This window comes from Lampris incognitus, chromosome 10 (assembly GCF_029633865.1).
Source record: "Lampris incognitus isolate fLamInc1 chromosome 10, fLamInc1.hap2, whole genome shotgun sequence".
Lineage (NCBI taxonomy): Eukaryota > Metazoa > Chordata > Actinopteri > Lampriformes > Lampridae > Lampris > Lampris incognitus.
The window spans coordinates 15,063,504-15,087,969 of record NC_079220.1 but is presented as its reverse complement, the minus strand read 5'-3'; the positions used below and the strand labels follow the sequence as shown (position 1 = coordinate 15,087,969).

The 24,466-nt window shown below is 45.1% G+C and overlaps 1 protein-coding gene across 1 annotated transcript in view; it reads right to left on the bottom strand.

The window, feature by feature from the left end:
- Positions 1-20,159, bottom strand: part of fam20cl (family with sequence similarity 20 member C, like) — a 29,982-nt gene extending 9,823 nt beyond the window's left edge. The window contains exons 1-2 of the mRNA XM_056288078.1: positions 19,648-20,159; positions 1,707-1,885 (exon numbers count right to left, since the gene is read on the bottom strand). Of these exons, the coding sequence (XP_056144053.1) occupies positions 1,707-1,885; positions 19,648-20,159 (691 nt within the window). The remainder of the gene's footprint in view (positions 1-1,706; positions 1,886-19,647) is intronic.
- Between the last annotated feature and the right edge of the window lie 4,307 nt (positions 20,160-24,466).

Here is a 24,466-nt window from a genome sequence, read left to right as displayed (position 1 = left end):
TTTTTAAAGCCTCTTTAAACGCTCTTCTGCAGACAGAAGGGATCTGAGGCTCATCGAACACTAAGCTGAATCCCCAGTAATTCCCCCCGTGCGTGTGTGTGCGCGCGAGCGATAGAGTTGTCCTACAATTCAAAAGCTGTTTGGACCGTGGCTCTGTGAAGTTGGTATGAACTGTGCAAAAGGGAGTTGAGTTAAAAGAGAGCAGCAGGACTTTGGACTCGACTCTGATTGTGTCCAACCCAGAGGAATCTGTGCGTCGGCATGCCAGGGACGGACCGTGGCACCGCCAGAGCGGCAGCGGGTTGGGACAATGGCCGTTTCACATGTAGCACTGGTGCGCAGAACAATGCGGCGCCTGGTGGAGTCGGTATTTCGGACTCGGAGCGCGCCGGAGGCGGAGGCTCCAACAGGGCTGAGCCGGAGGGCTGACACATAGGAAGGCCCAGAACAGCGTCGCTCTGTTCATACACATCACAAGTGTGATACTTTCCATTGCCTTCCCTTCATCTGCCTGTCACTGGCACCCCACAGGGCACATACCACATCCTGAATCACGCGAAAGCCACTGCAGACACGGGAACAGCGAGCCTGTCAATCACACCACAGTCACACTCTCCACCTTAATGGACCATGCTGGGTTTCACTTGATGATGTCATCGACGTGGAAAAACTGATTTGGTCGTCTATAGACGTGACTGTAGAAGTGTGTGTGTGTGTGTGTGTGTGTGTGTGTGTGTGTGTGTGTGTGTGTGTGTGTGTGTGTGTGTGTGTGTGTGTGTGTGTTAAAGACAGCAACGCTCTCTTGCTCACTCTGTCTCGTCTCTGTCATCACCAGGTGAAAAGTCTCTCGGGGACGACAGCGGAGGGAATCAGGTGTGCGCCCTGCATGTCACGATGGATGCCCTCCATCATCTCTCGTGATTATCTCTGACGCTTCCTCTTCCTCCCTCTAACCCCTCCCCCTCCACCCACCTCTGAGTGCTCGTGGACAATCATCAAATGCCTTCAGATGAGTGGAGATGGTATTCTCCGGCAAGGAGGAGACAAAAGGTATGCCCACGCGGTACGCCACCCGGTGCGTTTTTATGCATTGCACCTGTTAACATTTTTTTGACTCCCCCTCCCCCTTTTTTTCTCCCCAATTGTCAGTTGTACTCGTCCAATTACCCCACTCCTCCGAGCCCTACAGGTCGCTGCTCGGGGAGGGCTGCAGACTACCGCATGCCTCCTCCGATACACGTGGAGTCGCCAGCTGCTACTTTTCACCTGACAGTGAGGAGTTTCGCCAGGGGGACGTAGCGCATGGGAGGATCACGCTATTTCCCCCAGTTCCCCCTCCCCCCTGAACAGGTGCTCTGACCGACCAGAGGAGGCGCTAGTGCAGCGACCAGGACACATGCCCACATCCGGCTTCCCACCCGCAGACACGGCCAACTGTCTGCAGGGACGCCCGACCAAGCCGGAGGTAACACGGGGATTTCCCTGCGTTGGTAGGCAGCAGAAAAGACCACCACCACGCCACCTGGACGCCTCGCACCTGCTAACATTTAAGGCCACGTTTACTTGTATATCGCTAAATCAGTCAAGTCACCGATATCTTCTACCTTCTGCACTCTGCACCCATTTCAGCTCTATCATTACCTTACTCCATCCACACCTTCTCCTTGTTGTCTCACCCCTCTCGTCCTGTCTCACGCCGTACTCACCGGCATTGACGATACGCTGCGTTGCCAGATAGCGAATCAGCTGGACCAAGTTGGGGTCCTTCCTGTTGTACAGCTCCCAGCGAGAGATGCCAAGGTGGAACCGCAGCCAGGGCGGATGGGTCTCCACATTGGTTGTCCAGTTAGCGTCGTCGTAGCCCTCCTCCTCACTCTCACTCCCCCTACAGGAGAGGAGGTGAGAGACGGTTAACAGGCAAATAAAGCGATTATCATCAGATTGAGCTACAGGTAGTCCCCGGGTTATGAACGCCCGTATTTACGAAACGACCACCGTAAAGCCTATTATTTTAAAAAATCGAGTTACACACAATGGTTCGTACTAACAAACGGACGGGACTACTTTACGCGACACTCAAACACTACGCGTTTTAGGCAGTTAGTCGGCCCGAGAGAAAACAACGCCACGTCATCATTGCCATTTTAAGTCGGATCGCGTAAACATTGTTGTGTGCATTGTTTTTTCACTTAAAATGTTCATGTGTTTACTCTCATAATCATGGCTTCAAAGCTTAAATCTGATGCAAGTGATGGTGATGCATCGAAGAAAAGGAAAAAAGATCACAATTGAAACAAAACTGGAAATAATAGTATTCCTCATTCATCTCATCTCATCTCATCTCATCTCATCTCATCTCATCTCATCATCAGCCGCTTCTCTGGGGTCGGGCCCTACTTAGCTTGGGCCCTACGCACTTCAGACGTCCCTCACCAGAGCAACGTCCTCCAGCTCTGGGGGATCCCAAGACGTTCCAAGGCCAGATTGAACATGTACATAGTCCCTCCAGTGAGTTCTGGGTCTACCCCGGGGTCTCCCCTCAGTTGGACATGCCCGGAAAACCTCCAAAGGAAGGCGCCCAGGAGACATCCTAATCAGATGCCTGAACCACCTCAACTGGCTCCTTTCGATGTGAAGGAGCAGCGGCTCTACTCCGAGCTCCCTCCGGATGTCCGAGCTCCTCGCCCTATCTCTAAGGCTGAGCCCAGGCACCCTATGGAGGAAACTCATTTTAGATTCCTGAAATCCTGATTCCTGATTCAATTATAAATACTGTACTGTAGTTACATTTATTATTATTACTGCATTATTATATTTACGATGTTTTAGGTAAAATATATACTATATACTAAGTCAAGGCAATTTTATTTGTATAGCCCAATATCATAAATTACAAATTTGCCTCAAGGGGCTTTACAGCAACATAATATCCTGCCCTGCCAAGACAAACATTTTGACTGACGCTAGATGTGAACTGTACGTAACTGTTTCGACTTACATACAAATTCGACTTATGAACAGACTCAAAAATGGAACTTGTTCGTAATTCAGGGACTGCCTGCATATCGTTTCAACAATTCATGACAACCATGTTTGTTTTACTGAAACGTGGATCTGAACAATACAGAGGAAACATGCAGGATGCACAGAGGATTTTTGTGGTAGCCATTGTAGATTGCATTAATGGTTTCGGCAGACAAGATGTCTTTAATTTAGCTTGTAAAACTTAGTCCTCGTCTTGATGTATAAGTACAGAAGCCCTTTGTGGTGAGTTTTTAGCAATTGTGATTATCTGTACATCTCTGTTTGTGTTTCTGATATCTTCAATGGGATTGTCTGCCAAATCAAGATCCACCTCAGACAGACAGAGCTTGTCTTCTTCTTCCTTTGAAAAGCCAATCCATCAGCATTGCTGTTGACAAGACTGTGCTGTTACATTTTGCGAGAACGTCAAGACTCTGTATGACTACAAACAACTGTATTTAATGTACAGGTCCATTTGTAGTCAAAACTGCGGGTTTATTCATTAAGTCAGACTCTTTCTCCATTGGGAATGAACCCAACCTCTTGGTCAGTCTCTATTCAGATCACTGCAGCTCTGACTGACTCGTTTGTTTCCTTCCAGAAAGGCCTGAAAACGTTCCTCTTTAAGGCCTACCTTAATCCTTATTAATCCTTAATCCGTAATTAACATTTAATCCCTGTTACTGTTACAATTGTGCCCCTACTTACTTCAACACTATTAGTATTGAGCCCTAATTCTACTTACACTTCATTGCTTAATTTACCTTCTTCTGATTCGTGCCAATGTAAATCTATTTTGTACTTTGATTCCCATATTCACATCTTGATGCTGTAAAGTGCAACTACACTAAATGCACTTGGCATGCATGCAGCAAATATACTACTATTACTTCATATATTACTACTATGATATGATCACTATGCAGTAAATATACTACTATTACATCACGTAGTACTACTATGACATGATCACTATAACCCAGCCACTTAGGATGCACAAGCCAGTGAGTGCATTCTTAGTGCCGGTCCCAAGCCCGGATAAATGAGGGGTGGGTTGCATCAGGGAGGGCATCCGGCGTAAAATCTTTGCCAAATCAAATACGCGGATCATAAATAGATTTCCATACCAGCTCGGTCGAAGCCCGGGTTACCAACGACCGCCACCGGTACGAGAGGGGGAAGGCATGTCAAGAGGCAGCGAGAGAGGAGGAAGGGTAGGAGTGTGGAGGTGGGAGTCGAAACTTTGAATGTTGGCACTATGACTGGTAGAGGGAGAGAGCTGGCTGATATGATGGAAAGAAGAAAGGTAGGCATACTGTGTGTGCAAGAGACCAGGTGGAAGGGGAGTAAGGCCAGGAGCATCGGAGGTGGGTTCAAACTCTTCTACCACGGTGCGAATGGGAGGAGATATGAGGTAGGGGTAATTCTGAAGGAAACGTATGTCAAGAGTGTGCTGGAGGTGGAGAGTGTCAGACAGAGTGGTATGTATGAAGCTGGAAATGGAAGGTGCATTGATGAATGTTATCAGCGCATATGCCCCGCAAGTTGGGTGTGAGATGGAAGAGACAGAAGAATTCTGGAGTGAGTTGGATGACGTAGTTATGCCGCCCATTGATTGGATGCGAGACTCGAGGTCTTTTTACTGATGTTTTATTTACACTGTAGAACTAAAAGTGCAGACAGACAAAGAAAAAACAACATCAGCTTGTACAATCGTTAGGAAAATAGCACTGCTTAGCACTGCAGCTAATACTGACAAAGAAAACATAAGCTAATACTAACCACTTTAGCCTGCTTCTCAACCAACGGCAGAGTTATCTTGGATATTCCTCCCAGGCAATCTTCTCATTCCAAATACGATGCTTGAACATAAAATTTTCTTCAATCTTACATGCACTTTTTCATATGTAACTGTAGTGAAAAACTACAAAGCATAGAGTGACCAAAAAAACAACGAACTAGCAAGGTTACAGTACTACTACAGGCGCTTCTCAGTCCTTGTGTGGTTTACGGAATTAACAGGTACTACTTCCGGTTTTGAGAATGTCAAAATAAAGGCAAGTATTTCAAATAAAAGCACATAGAACGGCTGCAGTTCCACTCCCACCATCACACAATGTGTGATTCTCAATTAAACTTGATATTGTTGACAGGACCTTATAAGACATTGATGTAAATAAACAAATATACTTTGAAAACCAAAACACTCTTACTGAAGAGTTAATTCTTTACTCAGCCTCAAGCAATAGTACTGTTTTGTGTATGGACCTTTCTAAGTACACTGGCTTAGTTGTGTGAGTGCCTTTACTGTCTAGTGTTGTGTCACTAAGTAACAGTTTGAGTTTTCTGACCTTTCCATCAGCTCCTCGGAAGACCTCAACGACCTTTGCCAACTTCCACTGATTGCTTGGGGTGGCATCATCTTGCAACAGGACAATGTCATTCACTTTAGCATTTCTCCTGTTCTTGTTCCATTTGCTTCTTTGTTGCAGGTTTAGAAAATACTCCTACCTCCACCTGGTCCAAAATTCTTTGGACAAGAATTGAACTCTCTTCCATCTCTTCCGAAGATAGAGATCTTCCCTTACGAACTCTCCAGGTGGTGGTGCGATGATTGACGACTTCATTGTCAATATATGGTTTGGAGTTAGGGGTTCTGGTCCCGATGGATCATTGAGGGGTTTTGTGGTCAATGGTCGACTATTCACTATAGCCATCACTTCATATAGGAAGGTTCTTAATGAAGAGCTGTCTAATTTTCCAGCAGACTGGTCTAGGATGGATGTGAGAACACCTCTCACGGTACGTATCTGTCTCTCCCAGACACCGCCCATGTGACTGGAAGCAGGTGGGTTCATGACGAAGTTGCATCCTAGTTCTTTCAAACGTTCTTGCTCTATCCCTTTCATCAATTCCTGGAATTCGTTGCGTGCACCCACAAAGTTTGTGCCTTGGTCACTTTATAGTTGACTTACATTACCCCTTATAGCAATAAAGCAGTGCAACGCATTAAGGAAGGCATCAGTGGAAAGGTCATCCAATACCTCAATGTGGATGGCTCATCAACACATGCAGGTGAATAGGAGCCCATATCTCTTCAGTTCTTTCCTTCCATCTTTAACATAAAATGGTCCGAAACAGCCCATACCACTGTATGTAAACAGAAGGGTAGCTTCCATCCTTTCAGGTGGAAGGTCGGCAATTTTTTGTTCTTAATTACACTTACTGAATTTCCTGCATTTAATGCATTTGAAGATGAGGGATGACACTTCACTACTACATCCCAGGATCCAAATCCCATTGGAGCGTATTTCATTGATGGTCATTCCACAACCCTGATGTTTAACCTCCTCGTGGTAGTGCTTTATTAGCAGTCGAGACACATGATGTCTCTTTGGGAGGATAGCTGGGTGTTTGACATGGGGATGGAGTGCTGCTTGTGTCAGTCTTCCTCCCACCCTCAGCATATCATGGTTATCCATGAGTGGGCTTAACTTGTGCAGCTCGGTTGAATTGTTCTTTTGTACCCCTTTCTTTTGTTTTAGAGACTTGATTTCTTCACTGAATGCTTCTTCTTGACCTACATGGATTATGAATTGTTCAGCATCCTTTATTTCCTCAAGCATTGTAGCTTCATTGGATCTTGTTTTCAGACCTTTCACTTTCTTTGCAAGGCGCCTAGGTCTCGCTTGGCCATTACGGCTCTCCTCCAATCTGAAAACTTCTGAAGGTGGTCTGACAGAGACCTCTCTTCCTTTGCTTTGGTTGTGTGAACCTGTGTGCTTTTGATTTCTGGGTCTTCATCATTGAGCTCTCCCACCTTAATCTCTTCTTCCTTAGGGAGTTCCTTTTGCCACAGGAAACTAGGTCCTGTAAACCAGTTGGACTTTACAAGCTCCTTTGTGGTGAGCCCATGAGAGTTATGGTCAGCTGGATTGTTTTCTGAGGCAACATATTGCCACTGACTTGGCTCTGTGCTTGATTTGATCTGCTGGATTCGGTTGGCTACGAATACGTGGAACCGCCTTTCATCATCATCTCTTGCTATTTTGTCTACACTACAAAGCATAGAGTGACAAAAAAAACCCCAAAACGAACTAGCAAGGTTATAATACTACTACAGGCGCTTCTCGGTCCTTGTGTGAAGTTTACGGAATTAAAGGGCACTACTTCCGGTTTTGAGAATGTCAAAATAAAGGCAAGTATTTCAAATAAAAGCACATAGAACGGCTGCGATTACAGTGGTGGAGGGGATACCCAAGGGGGAGAGAGTAGTGATTGGAGCGGACTTCAATGGGCATGTTGGTGAAGGGAACAGAGGCGATGAGGAGGTGATGGGTAGGTGTGGTGTCAAGGAAAGAAATGTGGAAGGACTGATGGTGGTGGATTTTGCAAAAAGGATGGAAATGGCTGTGGTGAATACATATTTCAAGAAGAGAGAGGAACACAGGGTGCCATACAGGAGTGGAGGCAAGTGCATCCAGGTGGACTATATCTTATTGGAAAGCGCGATTGGAAAGCGATTGGAGACTGCAAAGTGGTGACAGGGGAGAACGTAGATAGGCAGCATCAGATGGTGGTCTGGAGGATGACTTTGGAGACCAAGAAGAGGAAGCGAGTGAAGGTAGAGACAAAGATCAAATAGTGGAAGTTGAAGAAGGAAGACTGTTGTGTGGAGTTCAGAGAGGAGTTAAGACAGGCACTGGGTGGTAGTGAAGAGTTGCCGGATGGCTGGGCAAGCACTGCAGAAATAGTGAGGGAGACAGCTAGGAAGGTACCTGGTGTATCATTTGGACTGAGGAAGGAAGACAAGGAGACTTGGTGGTGGAATGAAGAAGTACAGCAAAGTATACAGAGGAAAAGGTTGGCAAAGAAGAAGTGGGATGGTCAGAGAGATGAAGAAAGTAGACAGGAGTACAAGGAGATGCAGTGTAAAGCGAAGAGAATGGTGACAAAGGCAAAGGAAAAGGCATATGGTGAGTTGTATGAGAGGTTAGACACTAAGGGAGGAGAAAAGGACTTGTACTGATTGGCTAGACAGAGGGACCGAGCTGGGAACGATGTGCAGCAGGTTAGGGCGATTAAGGATAGAGATGGAAATGTGCTGACAATTGAGGAGAGTGTGCTGAGAAGGTGGAAGGAGTACTTTGAGGGGCTGATGAATGAAGAAAATGAGAGAGAGAGAAGGTTGGATGTTGTGGGGATAGTGAATCAGGAAGTGCGGTGGATTAGGAGGAAGTGAGGTCAGCTGTGAAGAGAATGAAGAGTGGAAAGGCAGTTGGTCCTGATGTCATATCTGTGGAGGCATGGAGATGTTTAGGAGAGATGGCGGTAGAGTTTTTAACTAGATTGTTTAACACAATCATGGAAAGCGAAAGGATACCTGAGGAGTGGAGAAGAAGCATACTGGTACCGATTTTCAAGAATAAGGGTGATGTGCAGAACTGTAACAACTACAGAGGTATAAAGTTGATCAGCCACAGCATGAAGATATGGGAAAGAGTAATAGAAGCTAGGTTAAGAGGAGAGGTGACGATTAGCGAGCAGCAATATGGTTTCATGCCACGAAAGAGCACCACAGATGTGATGTTTGCTTTGAGAATGTTGATGGAGAAGCATAGAGAAGGTCAGAAGGAGTTACGTTGTGTCTTTGTGGATTTAGAGAAAGCATATGACAGGGTGTCGAGAGAGGAGGTGTGGTATTGTATGAGGAAGTCGGGAGTTGCAAAGAAGTGTGTAGGAGTGGTGCAGGATATGTATGAGGGAAGTGTGACAGTGGTGAGGTGTACGGTTGGAATGACAGATGGGTTCAAGGTGGAGGTGGGATTATATCAAGGATCGGCTCTGAGCCCTTTCTTGTTTGCAATGGCGACGGACAGGTTGACGGATGAGATCAGGCAGGAGTCTCCGTGGACTATGATGTTTGTGGATGACATTGTCATCTGTAGCGAGAGTAGGGTGCAGGTTGAGGAGAGCCTGGAGAGGTGGAGGTATGCACTGGAGAGAAGAGGAAGGAAAGTCAGTAGGAGCAAGACGGAATACCTATGCGTGAATGAGAGGGAGGACAATGGAATGGTGAGGATACAAGGAGTAGAGGTGACGAAGGCGTATGAGTTTAAATACTTGGGGGTCAACTATCCAAAGTAATGGGGAGTGCAGAAGAGAGGTGAAGAAGTGAGTGCAAGCAGGGCGGAGTGGGTGGAGAAGAGTGTCAGGAGTGATTTGTGACAGAAGGGTACCAGCAAGAGTTAAAGGGAAGGTTTACAAGATGGTTGTGAGACCAGCCTTGTTATGTGGTTTGGAGACAGTGGCACTGACGAAAAGACAGGAAGTGAAGCTGGAGGCGGCAGAGTTGAAGATGCTAAGATTTTCATTGGGAGTGACGAAGAAGGACAGGATTAGGAACGAGTATATTAGAGGGACAGCTCAGGTTGGACAGTTTGGAGACAAAGCAAGAGAGGCAAGATTGAGATGGTTTGGGCATGTGTGGAGGAGAGATGCTGGGTATATTGGGAGAAGGATGCTGAATATGGAGCTGCCAGGGAAGAGGAAAAGAGGAAGGCCAAAGAGGAGGGTTTTTTTTGTAACTTTTATTTTTAATGGTAGTATTGCAAATTACAAATATTCACAGTTTCATAGCAAATATAATACAGACAATAACAAAGGAACTAAACAATAATAATAATAATAAACAATAAAATAAAATAAAATAAAATGATAGTGTGACATGTGGGTTACTTCTTATTTACATAACATCTTTTGCTAGTTTCATGGTCATGTGGTGTCCTATAAACGTTACATTTGTTCCTCTCTCTTGTACTCAATCCATTTCACCCATTTCGAATCAAGCTTCTCCCCTTGCACCCTCAGTATAAACGTGAATCTTTCCATTTTATATATTTCCTCTACCGCACTCAACCACTGTTCTTTCGTAGGTGGATCAATCTTATACCATGCTCTTGTTATAGCTTTCCTACTAGCGACAAGCAAGATTTTGACTAGGTACATATCACTACCTTGTACGTTTTCCTCAGTCAGATTCCCCAAGTATAATACTAATCCAGTCATAGGCACTTCATAACCCAAAATCGTCTTCAGAGCCCCCCATATTTCTTCCCAGTACTCTTTCAACTTGGGGCACTTCCAAAATATGTGAGAATGGTCAGCCCCAACCTGCCACACTGTCTCCAGCAATCATTATGTTCTGGTGCATACCTCCCCTTCACTTTTGGTGTTATGAAGTACCTGATGACATTTTTCCAACCAAACTCCCTCCACAACCTCGAAGCAATGGCCGAGTGCTGAATCCTACATACATTTTCCCACTCCTCCTCGGTCATCTCCATCTCCAATTCTCTATCCCACTTATCCTTTATATATTTAGTTGAGTTACCCCTGCTCTCAAGCAGTGCTTGGTATAAAGCTGAAATGGCCCTCACTTTCTTCCCTTTATATGCATTAGCCACCAATCGAATCAGCGGGTTCTGTTCTACAGATTTGTCTATTTTTATTTCCTTGGCATAATAATCTTTCACCTGAATATACCTATAATAGTCTCCTCCACCCAAATCAAACTTGTCCTTAAGACATTGAAAACTTTGTATCTCCCCTTTATCCATTTTAGTACATATTGCCGTGATGCCCCTATACTCCCATCTTTTGAAACTCCAATCATCTTTCCCTGGTTGAAATCTACTGTCATGAGCCAGCCATCTAAGAACCTTGGTTTCTTTTTCCAGTTTGTATCTTCCAAATGTCTAGAGTGAATTTAGTGATCGTGTCCAATAATTTCCCCTGTGTCCTAAAAAGTTCCATGTCCCCTAACAATGTCTGAATCTGAAAGCCCTCCCTCCCTGTTAGCCCTCCCGTTTCTATGTATCTCCATCTGGCTTCATAATTTGAATCACACCAGCATAACACTGCCCTGAGCTGGGCTGTATAATAATAATCCTCGAGATTAGGCAATGCCATTCCCCCTCTCTCTTTGGGCAACTGCATAGTTGTAAATCTAACCCTAGGACTTTTTCCTCCCCAAATAAAACGAGATATCAATTTATCCCACTCCCTGAATTGATTATGTGGTATTTGTATAGGAAGAGACTGGAATAGGTATAGCAGTCTCGGTAACATGTTCATTTTGACCACTTCTATCCTTGAGCTAAAATCTAGGTTGATTAGTGACCACCTTCTCAGATCCTTGTTTATTTCTTGGTTTATGCGTGAATAATTTGAATTATATAGTTTTTCTATCCCTTTTGTAATGCATACCCCCAAATATTTCATTTCGTCTGAGTCCCATCTGATTTTGAAGCTTTCTTTGATCCCTTTTGGAGGTGAGTAATTCAACGTTAAGATCTGCATCTTTGTCACATTAATTTTATACCCTGAATAGTATCCATATTCCTGAAGTAAGCCCATCAATGCTGGAAAGCTGATATCTGGTTGTGTCATGTAAACTATCAGGTCGTCCGCAAATAGACCCAACTTGTGTTCTGTCCCTCTTATCTCTACTCCCCTGATGTCTTGGTGCTGTCTAATCGCTTGGGCCAAGGGCTCAATGAAGATAGCGAAGAGCGCGGGTGATAAGCAGCAGCCCTGTCGAGTCGATCGTTCTAATATAAACCTATCTGATAAACTCCCATTCACCTTCACTCTTGCGGTTGGTTCTTGGTACAATGCTTTGATGCATTTAACTGAGTTATCATCGAATCCTAACTTTTCTAATACAATGAAAAGGTATGACCAGCTTACACAGTCAAATGCCTTTTCAGCATCTAAGCTCACCAGGACTGCACTCTCTCCGCTCCTCTGTGTCTCTTCCACAGTATGAATTCCTTATGTTGTCCTGCGTTTGCCTTCCTCTTATAAAGTCAGACTGGTCCTCATCAACAACATCGGTCATGAATGTCCCAAACCTCTTTGACAGTATTGAGGTGTATATTTTATAATCTACATTGAGTATGGATATTGGTCTGAAACTACTGCACAGTTCTTTGTCCTTCCCTTCTTTTGGAATTGTGGTGATGTTAGCTTCTTTCCAAGAAGGGGGAGTTTTGCCCTCTTTCATGGTACAGTGCATCCGGAAAGTATTCACACCCCTTCACTTTCCCCACATTTTGTTATGTTACAGCCTTATTCCACAATGGGTTATATTCCTTTTTTTCTCATCAATCTACACACAATACCCCATAATGACAAAGTGAAAAAGGTTTTGTAGAAGTTTTTGCAAATTTATTAAAAATGAAAAACTGAAATATTGCATGTACGTAAGTATTCACACCTTTTGCTATGACACTCAAAATTGAGCTCAGGTTCATCCTGTTTCCACTGATCATCCTTGAGATGTTTCTACATCTTGATTGGAGTCCACCTGTAGTAAATTCAATTGATTGGACATGATTTGGAAAGGCACACACCTGTCTGTATAAGCTCCCACTGTTGACAGTGCATGTCAGAGCAGAAACCAAGCCATGAAGTCAAAGGAATTGTCTGTGGACCTCCGAGACAGGATTGTATCGAGGCACAGATCTGGGGAAGGGTACAAAAAAATTTCTACAGCTTTGAAGGTCCCGAAGAGCACAGCGGTCTCCATCATTCGTAAATGGAAGAAGTTTGGATCTACCAGGACTCTTCCTAGAGCTGGCCGCCCAGCCAAACTGAGCAATCGCGGGAGAAGGGCCTTGGTCAGGGAGGTGACCAAGAACCCGATGGTCACTCTGACAGAGCTCCAGCATTCCTATGTGGAGATGGGAGAACCTTCCAGAAGGGCAACCATCTCTGCAGCACTCCACCAATCAGGCCTGTATGGTAGAGTTGCCAGACAGAAGCCTCTGCTCAGTAAAAGGAACATGACAGCCCGCTTGGACTTTGCCAGAAAGCACCTAAAGGACTCTCAGACCATGAGAAACAAGATTCTCTGGTCTGATGAAACCAAGATTGAACTCTTTGGCCTGAATGCCAAACGTCACGTCTGGAGGAAACCAGGCACCTCTCATCACCTTGCTAATACCATCCCTACAGTGAAGCATGGTGGTGGCAGCATCATGCTGTGGGGATGTTCTTCAGTGGCAGGAACCGGGAGACTAGTCAGGATTGAGGGAAAGATGAATAGAGCAAAGTACAGAGAGATCCTTGATGAAAACCTGCTCCAGAGCACTCAGGACCTCAGACTGGGGTGAAGGTTTACCTTTCAACACGACAACGACCCTTAGCACACAGCCAAGACAATGAAGGAGTGGCTTTGGGACAAGTCTGTGAATGTCCTTGAGTGGCCCAGCCAGAGCCCAGACTTGAACCCCATTGAACATCTCTGGAAAGACCTGAAAATAGCTGCTCAGCGACAATCTCCATCTAACCTTACAGAGCTCGAGAGGATCTGCAGAGAAGAATGGGAGGAATGACCCAAATATAGGTGTGCCAAGCTTGTAGCTTCATACCCAAGAAGACTTGAGGCTGTAATCGCTGCCAAGGGTGCTTCAACCAAGTACTGAGTAAAGGGTGTGAATACTTATGTACATGCAATGTTTCAGTTTTTTATTTTTAATAAATTTGCAAAAATTTCTACAAAACCTTTTTCACTTTGTCATTGTGGGGTATTATGTGTAGATTGATGAGAAAAAAAGGAATTTAATCCATTTTGGAATAAGGCTGTAACATAACAAAATGTGGGGAAAGTGAAGGGGTGTGAATACTTTCTGGATGCACTGTATAGCTTAATGATGCCATCAATATTGGGCTCAGCTCCTGTCTGAATACCTTGTAAAACTCTGATGGAAATCCATCGCTACCTGCCGATTTGCCATTTTTCAATTTACTTATTGCTTCCTCTAATTCCTCTTCTGTTATATCAGATGTCAGGAGGCTATTCTGTATTCTTCCTATTGATGGCAGTTCCAGACCATCTAAAAATTCCTTCATCCTATCTGGCTCTGCTGCTGTAGGTTGTGTGTACAATGCTTTGTAATAATTGACAAACACCCTCTCTATGTCCTCTGGTTCTCTTACTAGCTCATCAGTCATGGGGTCCCTAATTTTATGTAGTGTTTAACTTTTGTTGCATCCTAATTCGTCTGGCTAATAATCTACTTGCTTTCGGCCCTCCCTCATAATAAGACTGCTTCACAAATCTGGCTTTCTTCTCTACTTCTGTCAATAGTAACTGATCAATCTTCCCTCTGACTTCCTTAACCCTCTCTAGCGTCTCGGTGGTATTCAGTTTTTTGTGATGTTCTTCTAGTTTTTTAAGTTGCCTGATTAAGTTTTGATAGAGTTCCAGTCTGGCTCGTTTGAGGTGAGATGCTTGTGCTATTAATTTCCCTCTGATTACTGATTTTAGTGCGTCCCACAAAATAGTCGGATCCACTTCTCCATTATCATTCTCCTCTCTGTATGTAATCATATCTTGTTTTATCTCTTCTACCAATTCCTTATTGTTTAATAGTCCTACATTTATTCTCCACTCAGTCTTCCTCCTCCTGCTGTTCAGGTCCACTGTCAGGTATATAGCACTATGGTCCGACAGGTCCGTTACCCCTATTCTGCATTCCTCCACCCTGTATCGGTCCCCTGCTGTCATAAAAAAGTAATCGATCCTAGAGTAGGTTGAATGTCGATGCGAGTAATGAGTGTAATCCCTGTCTAGTAAGTGCATATCTCTCCACACATCCATAATTCCTAATTCTGACAGTTGTATGTTTATGTATCTACTAATATGCACAATACTCCTGTTTGTACTTGTAGTGTCTAATTTATGATTGAGTACCACATTGAAGTCTCCTGCGCATATAAGAGTACCTTCTGTTTCCTCTGTTATGATATCAAATATAGTCTCAAATAATTTCTTATCACTATCTGGTGGTGCATAGACATTGAGCAACGTGACCATAAGCCCTTCCATCCTCCCCTTAACCACCACATACCTCCCCTCCTTATCGCATATCTCCTTAGTTATGTCAAATTTCACAGAATTCTTGATTAAGGTGGCCACTCCTCTCCTATTGGTCTGTTTGAATGAACTGTGGAATGTATCATCATATCCAAACCGTTTTAGTTTGTCGTGCTCTTGTGACGACAAGTGAGTTTCTTGTAGAAATATGACCACGGTTCCCTCCTTCCTAAATTTTGCTAATACCTTGGCCCTTTTGACTGGGTTGTTCATTCCATTAACATTTAAAGACACCATTTGTATACCCCTATTCATTGTACAGCTCCACAAAAAGCCCTCCCTCAGTTCCCCACATGTCAAGAAACACACACAATGAATCAGTAGCAACCGCTAAACTCATCAAATAAACGCAAAAGAACAAGGTTTGGTCTTCCAAGGTAAACGGGGTTTTAAAATTTATACCCCTTCCCCCTGTTGGTGGGCAAGGGGTAAAACCTTTCCTAGTGAAAGGGCCCCCCCAAGTGGCGAAGACGTCCATTGCAATGGGTCTCCCAAGCTCACTATAATTGTCCAACATTATCATGCTAAACTCCGTAGCTCCCGGTCAAAACTTGTGGTTCAAAGTTAAATTTATCAAACAGTCTGAACATTGTGGGTATCAAAACCAGATCAAATAACATGACGTTAACCCAAAAAAAAAAATCCTTTGCACTCAGTTGTAGGCTCCTTCAGCCTTTGCGACCGTCGCTTGGTGTCCTTATAAATGTTATCCTACAAAAGTAAACGTGCACTTGCTATTTCAAACTTTTCTTACTCACCCATAAAAGTCTCGAGTCGAGGATGGCAAGCAATCATAAGTATGTCATGTTCTTTCTCAGTGCTAGTTCCAAGTGCCATCAATGGACACATAGATCACGCTCCCATCCCGTCTCTCAATATTCACCCCATCCCTCAATTGGGGTCTCTCGTTGTTCACGTACCGGGGGGATCTCCGCGCTCTCGTCTCCCGACCCTGGTCCGCTTGCGTATTGCTTCCGCTGTCTGCATCAGCGTTGGTCTTTCCTCTCGCTGAACTGGTACCTCCAATCCTCTCTGTCGCATCGCCCTGGCTGCCTCCTGTGGGTTGTCGTAGACCTTGGTTCCATCATTCCAGTGGATCCTCAGCGTGGTCATGGGTGATTGGAACCGGAGTCCCTTTTCTTTGAGAATCTTTTTAAGACCGGCGTAGTCCCGACGCTTAGCTGCTACCTCCGCAGGATAATCATGATCAAATGTGACTGGTTGCTCGGCCACCTGCACGTTCTTCTTCCATGCCGTCTTGAGGACGTTCTCTTTGACATCAAAGCTCAGAAAGTTCACAATGATTGGTCTCGCTGGCTTGTTTTCTGCCGGTCTGGGGGCCAGTGCCCTGTGTGCTCTCTGGATCTGTAGCTCCTCGCCACCAGGCAGATCTAGCTCCTTGTGAATTAGCTCGTCGATATACAGTGGCTTGCAAAATTATTCATACCCCTTGAACTTTTCCACATTTTGTCACATTACGACCACAAGCATAAATATAATTTATTGGAATTTTGTGTGAAAGACCAACACAAAGTGGCACACAACTGTGAAGTACAAAGAAAATTACAAATGATTTAAAAAAAATGTACAAATAAAAAAATGAGAAGTGCGGTGTGCAAAAGTATTCAGCCCCCTTTTCTCTGAGTGCAACCAATTGCCTTCAGAAGTTGCCTGATGATTGCTGAATGATCGAATGTTGACCTAATGACTAAATAGAGTCAACCTGTGTGTAATCTAATCTCAGTACAAATACAGCTGTTCTGTGACGGCCTCAGAGATTTGTTAAGAGAATATTGGGGAGCAAACAGCATCATGAAGTCCAAGGAACACACCAGACAGGTCAGGGATAAAGTTGTGGAGAAGTTTAAAGCAGGGTTAGGCTATAAAAAGATTTCCCAAGCTTTGAACATCTCACGGAGCACTGTTCAATCCATCATCCGGAAATGGAAAGAGGATGGCACAACTGCTAACTTACCAAGACACGGCCGTCCACCTAAACTACAGGCCGAACAAGGAGAGCGCTGATCAGAGATGCAGCCAAGAGGCCCATAGTGACTCTGGACGAACTGCAGAGATCCACAGCTCAGGTGGGGGAATCTGTCCACAGCACAACTATTGGTCGTGCACTGCACAAATCTGGCCTTTATGGAAGAGTGGCAAGAAGAAAGCCATTGTTATAAGAAAACCATAAGGAGTCCCGTTTGCAGTTTGCCAGAAGCCATGTGAGGGACACAGCAAACATGTGGAAGAAGGTGCTCTGGTCAGATGAGACCAAAATTGAACTTTTTGGCCTAAATGCAAAACGCTATGTGTGGCACAAAACTAACACTGCACGTCACTCTGAACACACCATCCCCACTGACAAACATGGTGGTGGCAGCATCATGCTCTGGGGGTGCTTCTCTTCAGCAGGGACAGGGATGATGGTCAGAGTTGATGGGAAGATGGATGGAGCCAAATACAGGGCAATCTTGGAAGAAAACCTGTTGGAGTCTGCAAAAGACTTGAGACTGGGGCGGAGGTTCACCTTCCAGCAGGACAACGACCCTAAACATAAAGCCAGCGCTACAATGGAACGGTTTACAACAAAACATATTCATGTGTTAGAATGGCCCAGTCAAAGTCCAGACCTAAATCCAATTGAGAATCTGTGGCAACATCTGGAAACTGCCGTTCACAAACGCTCTCCATCTAATCTGACTGAGCTTGAGCTATTTTGAAAAGAAGAATGGGCAAAAATTTCAGTCTCTAGATGTGCAAAGCTGGTAGAGACCTACCCCAAAAGACTTGCAGCTGTAGTTGCAGCAAAAGGCGGTTCCACAAAGTATTGACTCAGGGGGCTGAATACTTTTGCACACCGCACTTTTCAGTTTTTTATTTGGAAATTTTTTTTTTAATCATGTATAATTTTCCTTGTACTTCACAATTGTGTGCCACGTTGTGTTGGTCTTTCACATAAAATTCCAATAAAATATATTTATGTTTGTGGTCGAAACGTGACAAAATGTGGAAAAGTTCAAGGGGTATGAATACTTTTGCAAGCCACTGTATTTTTTAGCCGAGTTCCCCTCAAGTCCTTCTTTAATTCCCCAAATACGGATGTTGTTTCTTCTTGATCTTCCTTCGAGGTCTGTCAAATTTTCCTGGAGTCTGGCTTGTTGTTCAATCAGAGCTGTGATAACGTCTTGAGCTTCGGTGTTCCATTCCTCTGTCTCTCCCACGCGTTCCTCTACCAAGCCCATGTCTTTCCGTTGATCAGGAATAGCCACCTCAACAGCCGCGATTCTGTTGCTCGTTTCCTCCCTGTAGCTATCCAGGCTCTGCGTCGTCTTCGTTCTGATTTGGCCCATTTCCTCTCTCAATCTTGCCATTTCGTCTCGAACTCCTTTCAGAGCGTCATCCATTTGCTTACTTGTCTTGTCCAGTTTAGTTTCCATGTTTTGCTGGTTAGCATCCATTTTAACTTGCATACAAGCTAAGCTAGTCTGCATGCTAGCTTGAAACGTAGCCACCCAGCTAGGCTGCTCGTCACTGCTAGCGTTAGCTGCTAGCACGGGGACCTCGTTGGTTTCTTTTGGCATCGTCGTCGTCTTTTTCTTATTTTGTGCGTCGGTTTTTGGCGGATTGGGCATTTTGTCTCTTTCTTGGCCCCTTGTATTCTTATTCATGCCGTATTCAGACTATTTTAGGAGTTTTACACAATTTCTTTCTTATTTTGACCGGGAGCTCCTCTTTACTGCTGCCTATCTCCTCATGACCCAAAGAGGAGGTTTATGGATGTGGTGAGGGAGGACATGCAGGTGGCTGGTGTGACAGAGGAAGATGCAGAGGACAGGAAGGGATGGAAATGGATGATCCACTGTGGTGACCCCTAACGGGAGCAGCCGAAAGTAGTTGTAGTAGATGATATGATCACTATACAGCAAATATACTACTATTACATCATATAATACTACTATGATATGACTACTATGCAGCAAATATGCTACTGTTACTTCTTAAAGTACTACTATGATATGATTACTATTAGGTAAATGTACTACAATTACTTCTTACAGTACTACTAGGATTGGTTTGTTGCCCTCAACAATGCTGGCTGGTTACATTCAAATGTATCTGCTAATTGCTGCCTCTTGTAAATTGCTTTGGATAAAACCATTTGCTAAATGATTAAATGTAAAATGTGAATATAAATGGTTCCCCAGCTGTGCAATGGCTTTCTTGCACCATTCAATACATCAGTGCCTCCTTTTCAGCCTTATTTCAATAAAGGCTGAAAACTCGCATTTTCTACGAGGCCTGCGCCTCACAACACCCGCTCCCTCATCAGCCTCACCGACGCTATTCACTCATGAAATAAAATCTCTTTCATCTGCTTCCTCGCCCCATAATGTAATCTTTTACAAGCACTCGACTCTTACATAATCGATGCTTGGGCACAGAAATATGGTAATGGCACTGAAGCCCCATACTTTTCCCTTTTTTTGAACTGATATAGGAATTGAAACTCAGTTGACTGTTATGTTTCCATCCAACCATCAAAGAGGTTTATCCACCCAAGGTGAAGGTAAAAACTTTTATGCAAATTTCAGGGATTTTATTCGATAGTGATAGCCGTTTCCAGCAAGCTATTTTATTCTCTTTTTCCTCTCTCTCGCTTTCTTGCCCACCTCACTTACCATTTACTGTTGTTGGCAGTGTCCTCCTCCTCCTGCTCACTTCCTGTATCCTTCGCGTCATCGTCAGTTCTCACCCTCAGCAGCCAGTCATCTTCCTGGAACTCAGGTCGAGGCAGGTTGTATAGCGGGTGGTCAAACAGAGCCTCAAGCTTAGAATGACCTTTGACCCCTTTGTCCCTTTTCTTGGCCCACGTGAGCTCCCTTTCCCTCTCAGTGACATCGTTCTCCACTTTGTGACAATCTCTGTTTTTTGATGGCTTCGGTGAGGAAGAGGCAGGAGATGATGGAAAGGGGGAGTGGGAGGTCGACTGTTGCTGCTGGTCTTCTTTCCCAGAAACGGGGGATGAGGAGGACGAGGAAGGTGATGATGAGGATGAGGATGAGGGAAGGACGCAGGCTGTCTGGAGGACTGAGAGACAGAAGAGCGCCAGAAGGAGGTGGAGAACAAGAGACAGACATGCCAGGACCAGACAGATAGAACGGGTGGAACGACCAAAGCTGTGTCTCAACATGCTGGTGGAGAGAGAGAGAGAGAGAGAGAGAGAGAGAGAGAGAGAGAGAGAGAGAGAGAGAGAGAGAGAGAGAGAGATGAACTATACACAACAATTCTATGTGGAGAATCTGTTGATTTAGTGTGCAGTTTATTTCCTTTCATATAATTTCTAATTTTGTTTCTTTTCAAATCTATGCTTTGACAATATGTGCATATGTAGGTTGTGATAATAAAGCGGATTCAGCTGAGGTTAATTGGAGTGAATTGAAAGAGGGAGAGATAGAAGCCCTTGAAACACTGATGCATGGTGAAAGACCAACTTTCCATTTTTTACACTCATTCACAACACACACACACACACACACACACACACACACACACACACACACACACACACACACACACACACACACACACACACACACACACACACACCCCATCATCATCGGCAGTCTCTTGGGGTTGAGTATGACCGTCCTCCCTCTGGGTCCCTCTGGGTCCCTGTGGGTCCTCAGGTGGGTGTAGAGGTTGATCCTGGAGCCGCACAATGGGAGGTCACCTGCACATGATAGCTTTTTACGTGGAGTGGCTGATGCGCCTGCAGCCACCACACGGTCCTTGGCAGGGGGTGGCCAGAGTCCAATGGCATGGAGCACCAAGACGATTGGGGACCACCCTCTGTTGCAGCCTTCATCCACCTTCACTGCCGTTGTGACGTGGAGACGTCTTCCGCCAGTTCTGCCGTTGGGGTATTTGTTGGATCGTGCTTCGTCTGGAACCTCCCCCCTGACCTAGCCGCCTTGGGTGACCCTCCCAGGAGCCAAGCTCCGGATGGCATACCTCTTTGGCTCAGTGGTACACACAAGCTTCTCCACCACGGCAAGGTGGCGATCCAGGAGAAGACACACACACACACACACACACCCACACAGAGCGAGACTCAAACGGAGGAGGAAATGACCATGTGTTGCATTACATAGAAAGAAAACGTGTGGTTAGAGGGAGCCAGAGGAGGAACAGACAGGTCAGCATGGAGCCAAACACAGATGATGAAGCAGTTTAGGGGAACAGAGTGCTAGCCACACTGACAGGCCCTCGGCTAACAGACAGGTTAGCAAGGACACAGAACAAAAGAGGAACAGGGGGAAAGCTTCACCGGCAGGCAGACAACAGACAAAGAGTCACACACTCACATATAAACACACACAAAGTTAAGCCAAGAGAACAGATTGAAACACAGAACCAGAACACAACTAGACTGAGAAATGATGAACCGGGCAGAGACACACGCAGACAGACCGATGGCTAATTAGATATGGCCAGACGTAGTAGACAAATGGACTGATAGCCAACTAAAGAGGCTATCCAACACACAGACAAAACAACAGGGTCATTGGCTGTATTCAGACCAGCATCTGCATCGGTTGGCCAGAGAATGAAAGCCTCATGAAGAGAACCAATCCATTAGTGAGCAACCTGCTACTCCCAAATTCCCTGTGTGGATCTGCACGTCTGGAGAGATACTCACACGTCTTCTCACCCGATTTCCTCCTCCCTCTCTTTTCCTGTCCTTATTTCTCCTTGAAAGGGGTTATCACGACAGAGTATCACAGTTTGGTGGCATCTCGGGTCCTGTTTTTGTTCTGCTCCTTCCCAAGATAAAAGATAGTGTGTGTGTGTGTGTGTGTGTGTGTGTGTGTGTGTGTGTGTGTGTGTGTGTGTGTGTGTGTGTGTGTGTGTGTGTGTGTGTGTGTGTGTGTGTGTGTGTGTGTGTTATCATGTGGTGAGTGCAATTCAAACAGAGGGGCTGCAGGGCTGCCAGGTTGTGGTGACCTGTGTCTGTGTGTCCTGTAGTTGGGGTTGAAATTACACAGCTTTGATGATGCTTTATTTGTTTGCATCGTCTGTTTGGATCAGCGCACACCGCTTTGGATTAACAACAAGCTGTGCCACTAAAATCACCTATCTCCTAATAAAAGTGAAATTAGTTGGCTGAACAGAATTCATTCGGCATCATTGAATAAAGTTCTTCCCCTTATTTTTTTTTATCTTGATCTTGCTGCAAAATATGCAGGCCAACTTTTAGTACAAAGTACTGAAATTTATGTGTACTGCAAAGTTAATATGTATGATGCAAGTGTGCAATGACAGTCATCCACCTCTGAGTCCTGTCACTGTATTTATTGTAAATTTGATTTGAAAATCAATCGATAATTATTTTCAACCTAATCATTTTACCTGCCTTTTACGCCTTTGATAAAATTCTTGTTCCAGCATTTTGGTTTTAAGTGTGCAACATGTGCAAAAACCCCTGAGACCTTCTAAAGGACCCTTTGCGTTCCCCGAATCTTACTTTTTCATAGTTCATTCTGACGTGGCAGCTGGCCAGTAGAGGGCGCTGGGGCGCCATCCCCTTCAAACATCAAGAGATGAAAATCTACTTAAACATGTTAAATATAATTTAGTTGTATAATGCAAATAATTATGAAAGAAAAGCGTTTTGCAATCTGTGAGCGCCTGTCAGCAGCCATTAAATATTGGTTCCAAATGGTATTTGGTTGATTTCTGTGAATATATATACTTCCTGGGTGAGGGGCGCCGGCCAAACGATACCTTATTTAAGCCCTCAAACTTTTGGCGAGCAGGTGACCCGAGGCTGCTGTCTAATTGGTTTCTTCATATTTTCCATGGGGCGCAGTTCTGTGTGCCCCAGATACTCCCACTTTAATTGTCAGTGAATTGGCGTTGTTTTAATGTTTTTTGGTCTAATGTGATTGGACAATTCTCGTGGCTGTCAATCATGTTCACACCCACCACCACGCCTCGTCTGGACTGTCAGTCATCCACCGTCTACGAACCCTGATAAAATCTATAGGCTGCATTGTCCTTCTTAATAACTCTGTGCCAGTGTGGACATGAAAGCAGCTGTCAGGTGTGCTGCACCAAGGTAAATTGTGCCCCCCCCTGAAAAAATGTTTTAGCACCAGCCGCCTCTGGTTAGCATTAAATACATATTATATTAGTATTTCTATAATGGGAGATTAGCACATCAGAGTCGTTTTTTTCTCCCCAATTGTACTTAACCAATTTCCCCACTCTTCTGAGCCGTCCTGGTCGCTGCTCCACCCCCTCTGCCGATCCGGGGAGGGCTTCAGACTACCACATGCCTCCTCCTATACATATGGAGTCGCCAGCCGCTTCTTTTCACCTGACAGTGAGGAGTTTCGCCAGGGGGACGTAGCACGTGCAGGATCATATTATTCCCCGAAGTTCTCCCTTCCCCCCGAATTGGCGCCCCGACTGACCAGAGGTGGCGCTAGTGGAGCGACCAGGACACATACCCTCATCCGGCTTCCCACCCACAGAAACAGCTAATTGTGTAATGTCCGTAGACGCCTTGTCTTACTGACATAAGAATAATTCAAGAACGAGCCGACTTCGTAGGTTCTTAACTGTGTAGCTTTTACTAGCGTTCATCCGACATACAACCTTCATAACATGCGCTTCTAACTTCCTGTATACGTCACACGCACTGCACGTACACCCGTGAGTAGGTCAAGTTAAACACGTGACCTTTCATTCATTACATCTCCCCCTCTAAGATGATTTTCTAACCTGTATACCACCCCCCTTTTCACAAAAAAAAATAAAAAATCCCCCACAGTACACAAGTCCATACGCCTCACAAATCCAGCCGGATTGCAGGCTTGCTCACCCTGCCAGAGCGAGTAACATATGGTGTGGAAGTTGGCATTTCTGCTGCTCGGGACTCATCCGTGTTTCCACTCTCCCCTGGAGTGACATGGTCAGGATCCCTGCTGACAAAGGTGATTGTTTTAGGTGTGGCCAACAGGTGGCGCCTGTTCCTTCTGTAATGATCACCTTGAGCTGTCTCCACTATGTAGGATCTGGGAGTGGAGCTCTGACTGTGAACAACTGCTGGCATTGTCCATGTTTTCTGTCCATCAGGTTTGGTGAGTACTGCGTCACCCGAGTTCAGTGGGCGCAGTGTCCGCACGCCGTTCCTGCGGTTGTAGTAGAAAGCCTGCCTCGATTTGGCTGCGGCGTCAGCGGTTTTGATCAGTTCCTCTTTAGGCCAGGCCGGTTTCAGGTTATGCTGCAATGTGGGTAAGGTGGTTCTGAGTCTCCTACCCATGAGCAATTCCGCTGGACTGGCTCCAGTGGAAGAAGAGGGTGTAGCTCTGTATGTCAACAGGGCGAGGAGAGGGTCTTCCTGCCTTAATATGCTTTTGGCTATCTGAACAGCCCTCTCTGCCTGTCCATTACTCTGGGGGTAGTGTGGGCTTGAAGTCACCTGGATGAAAT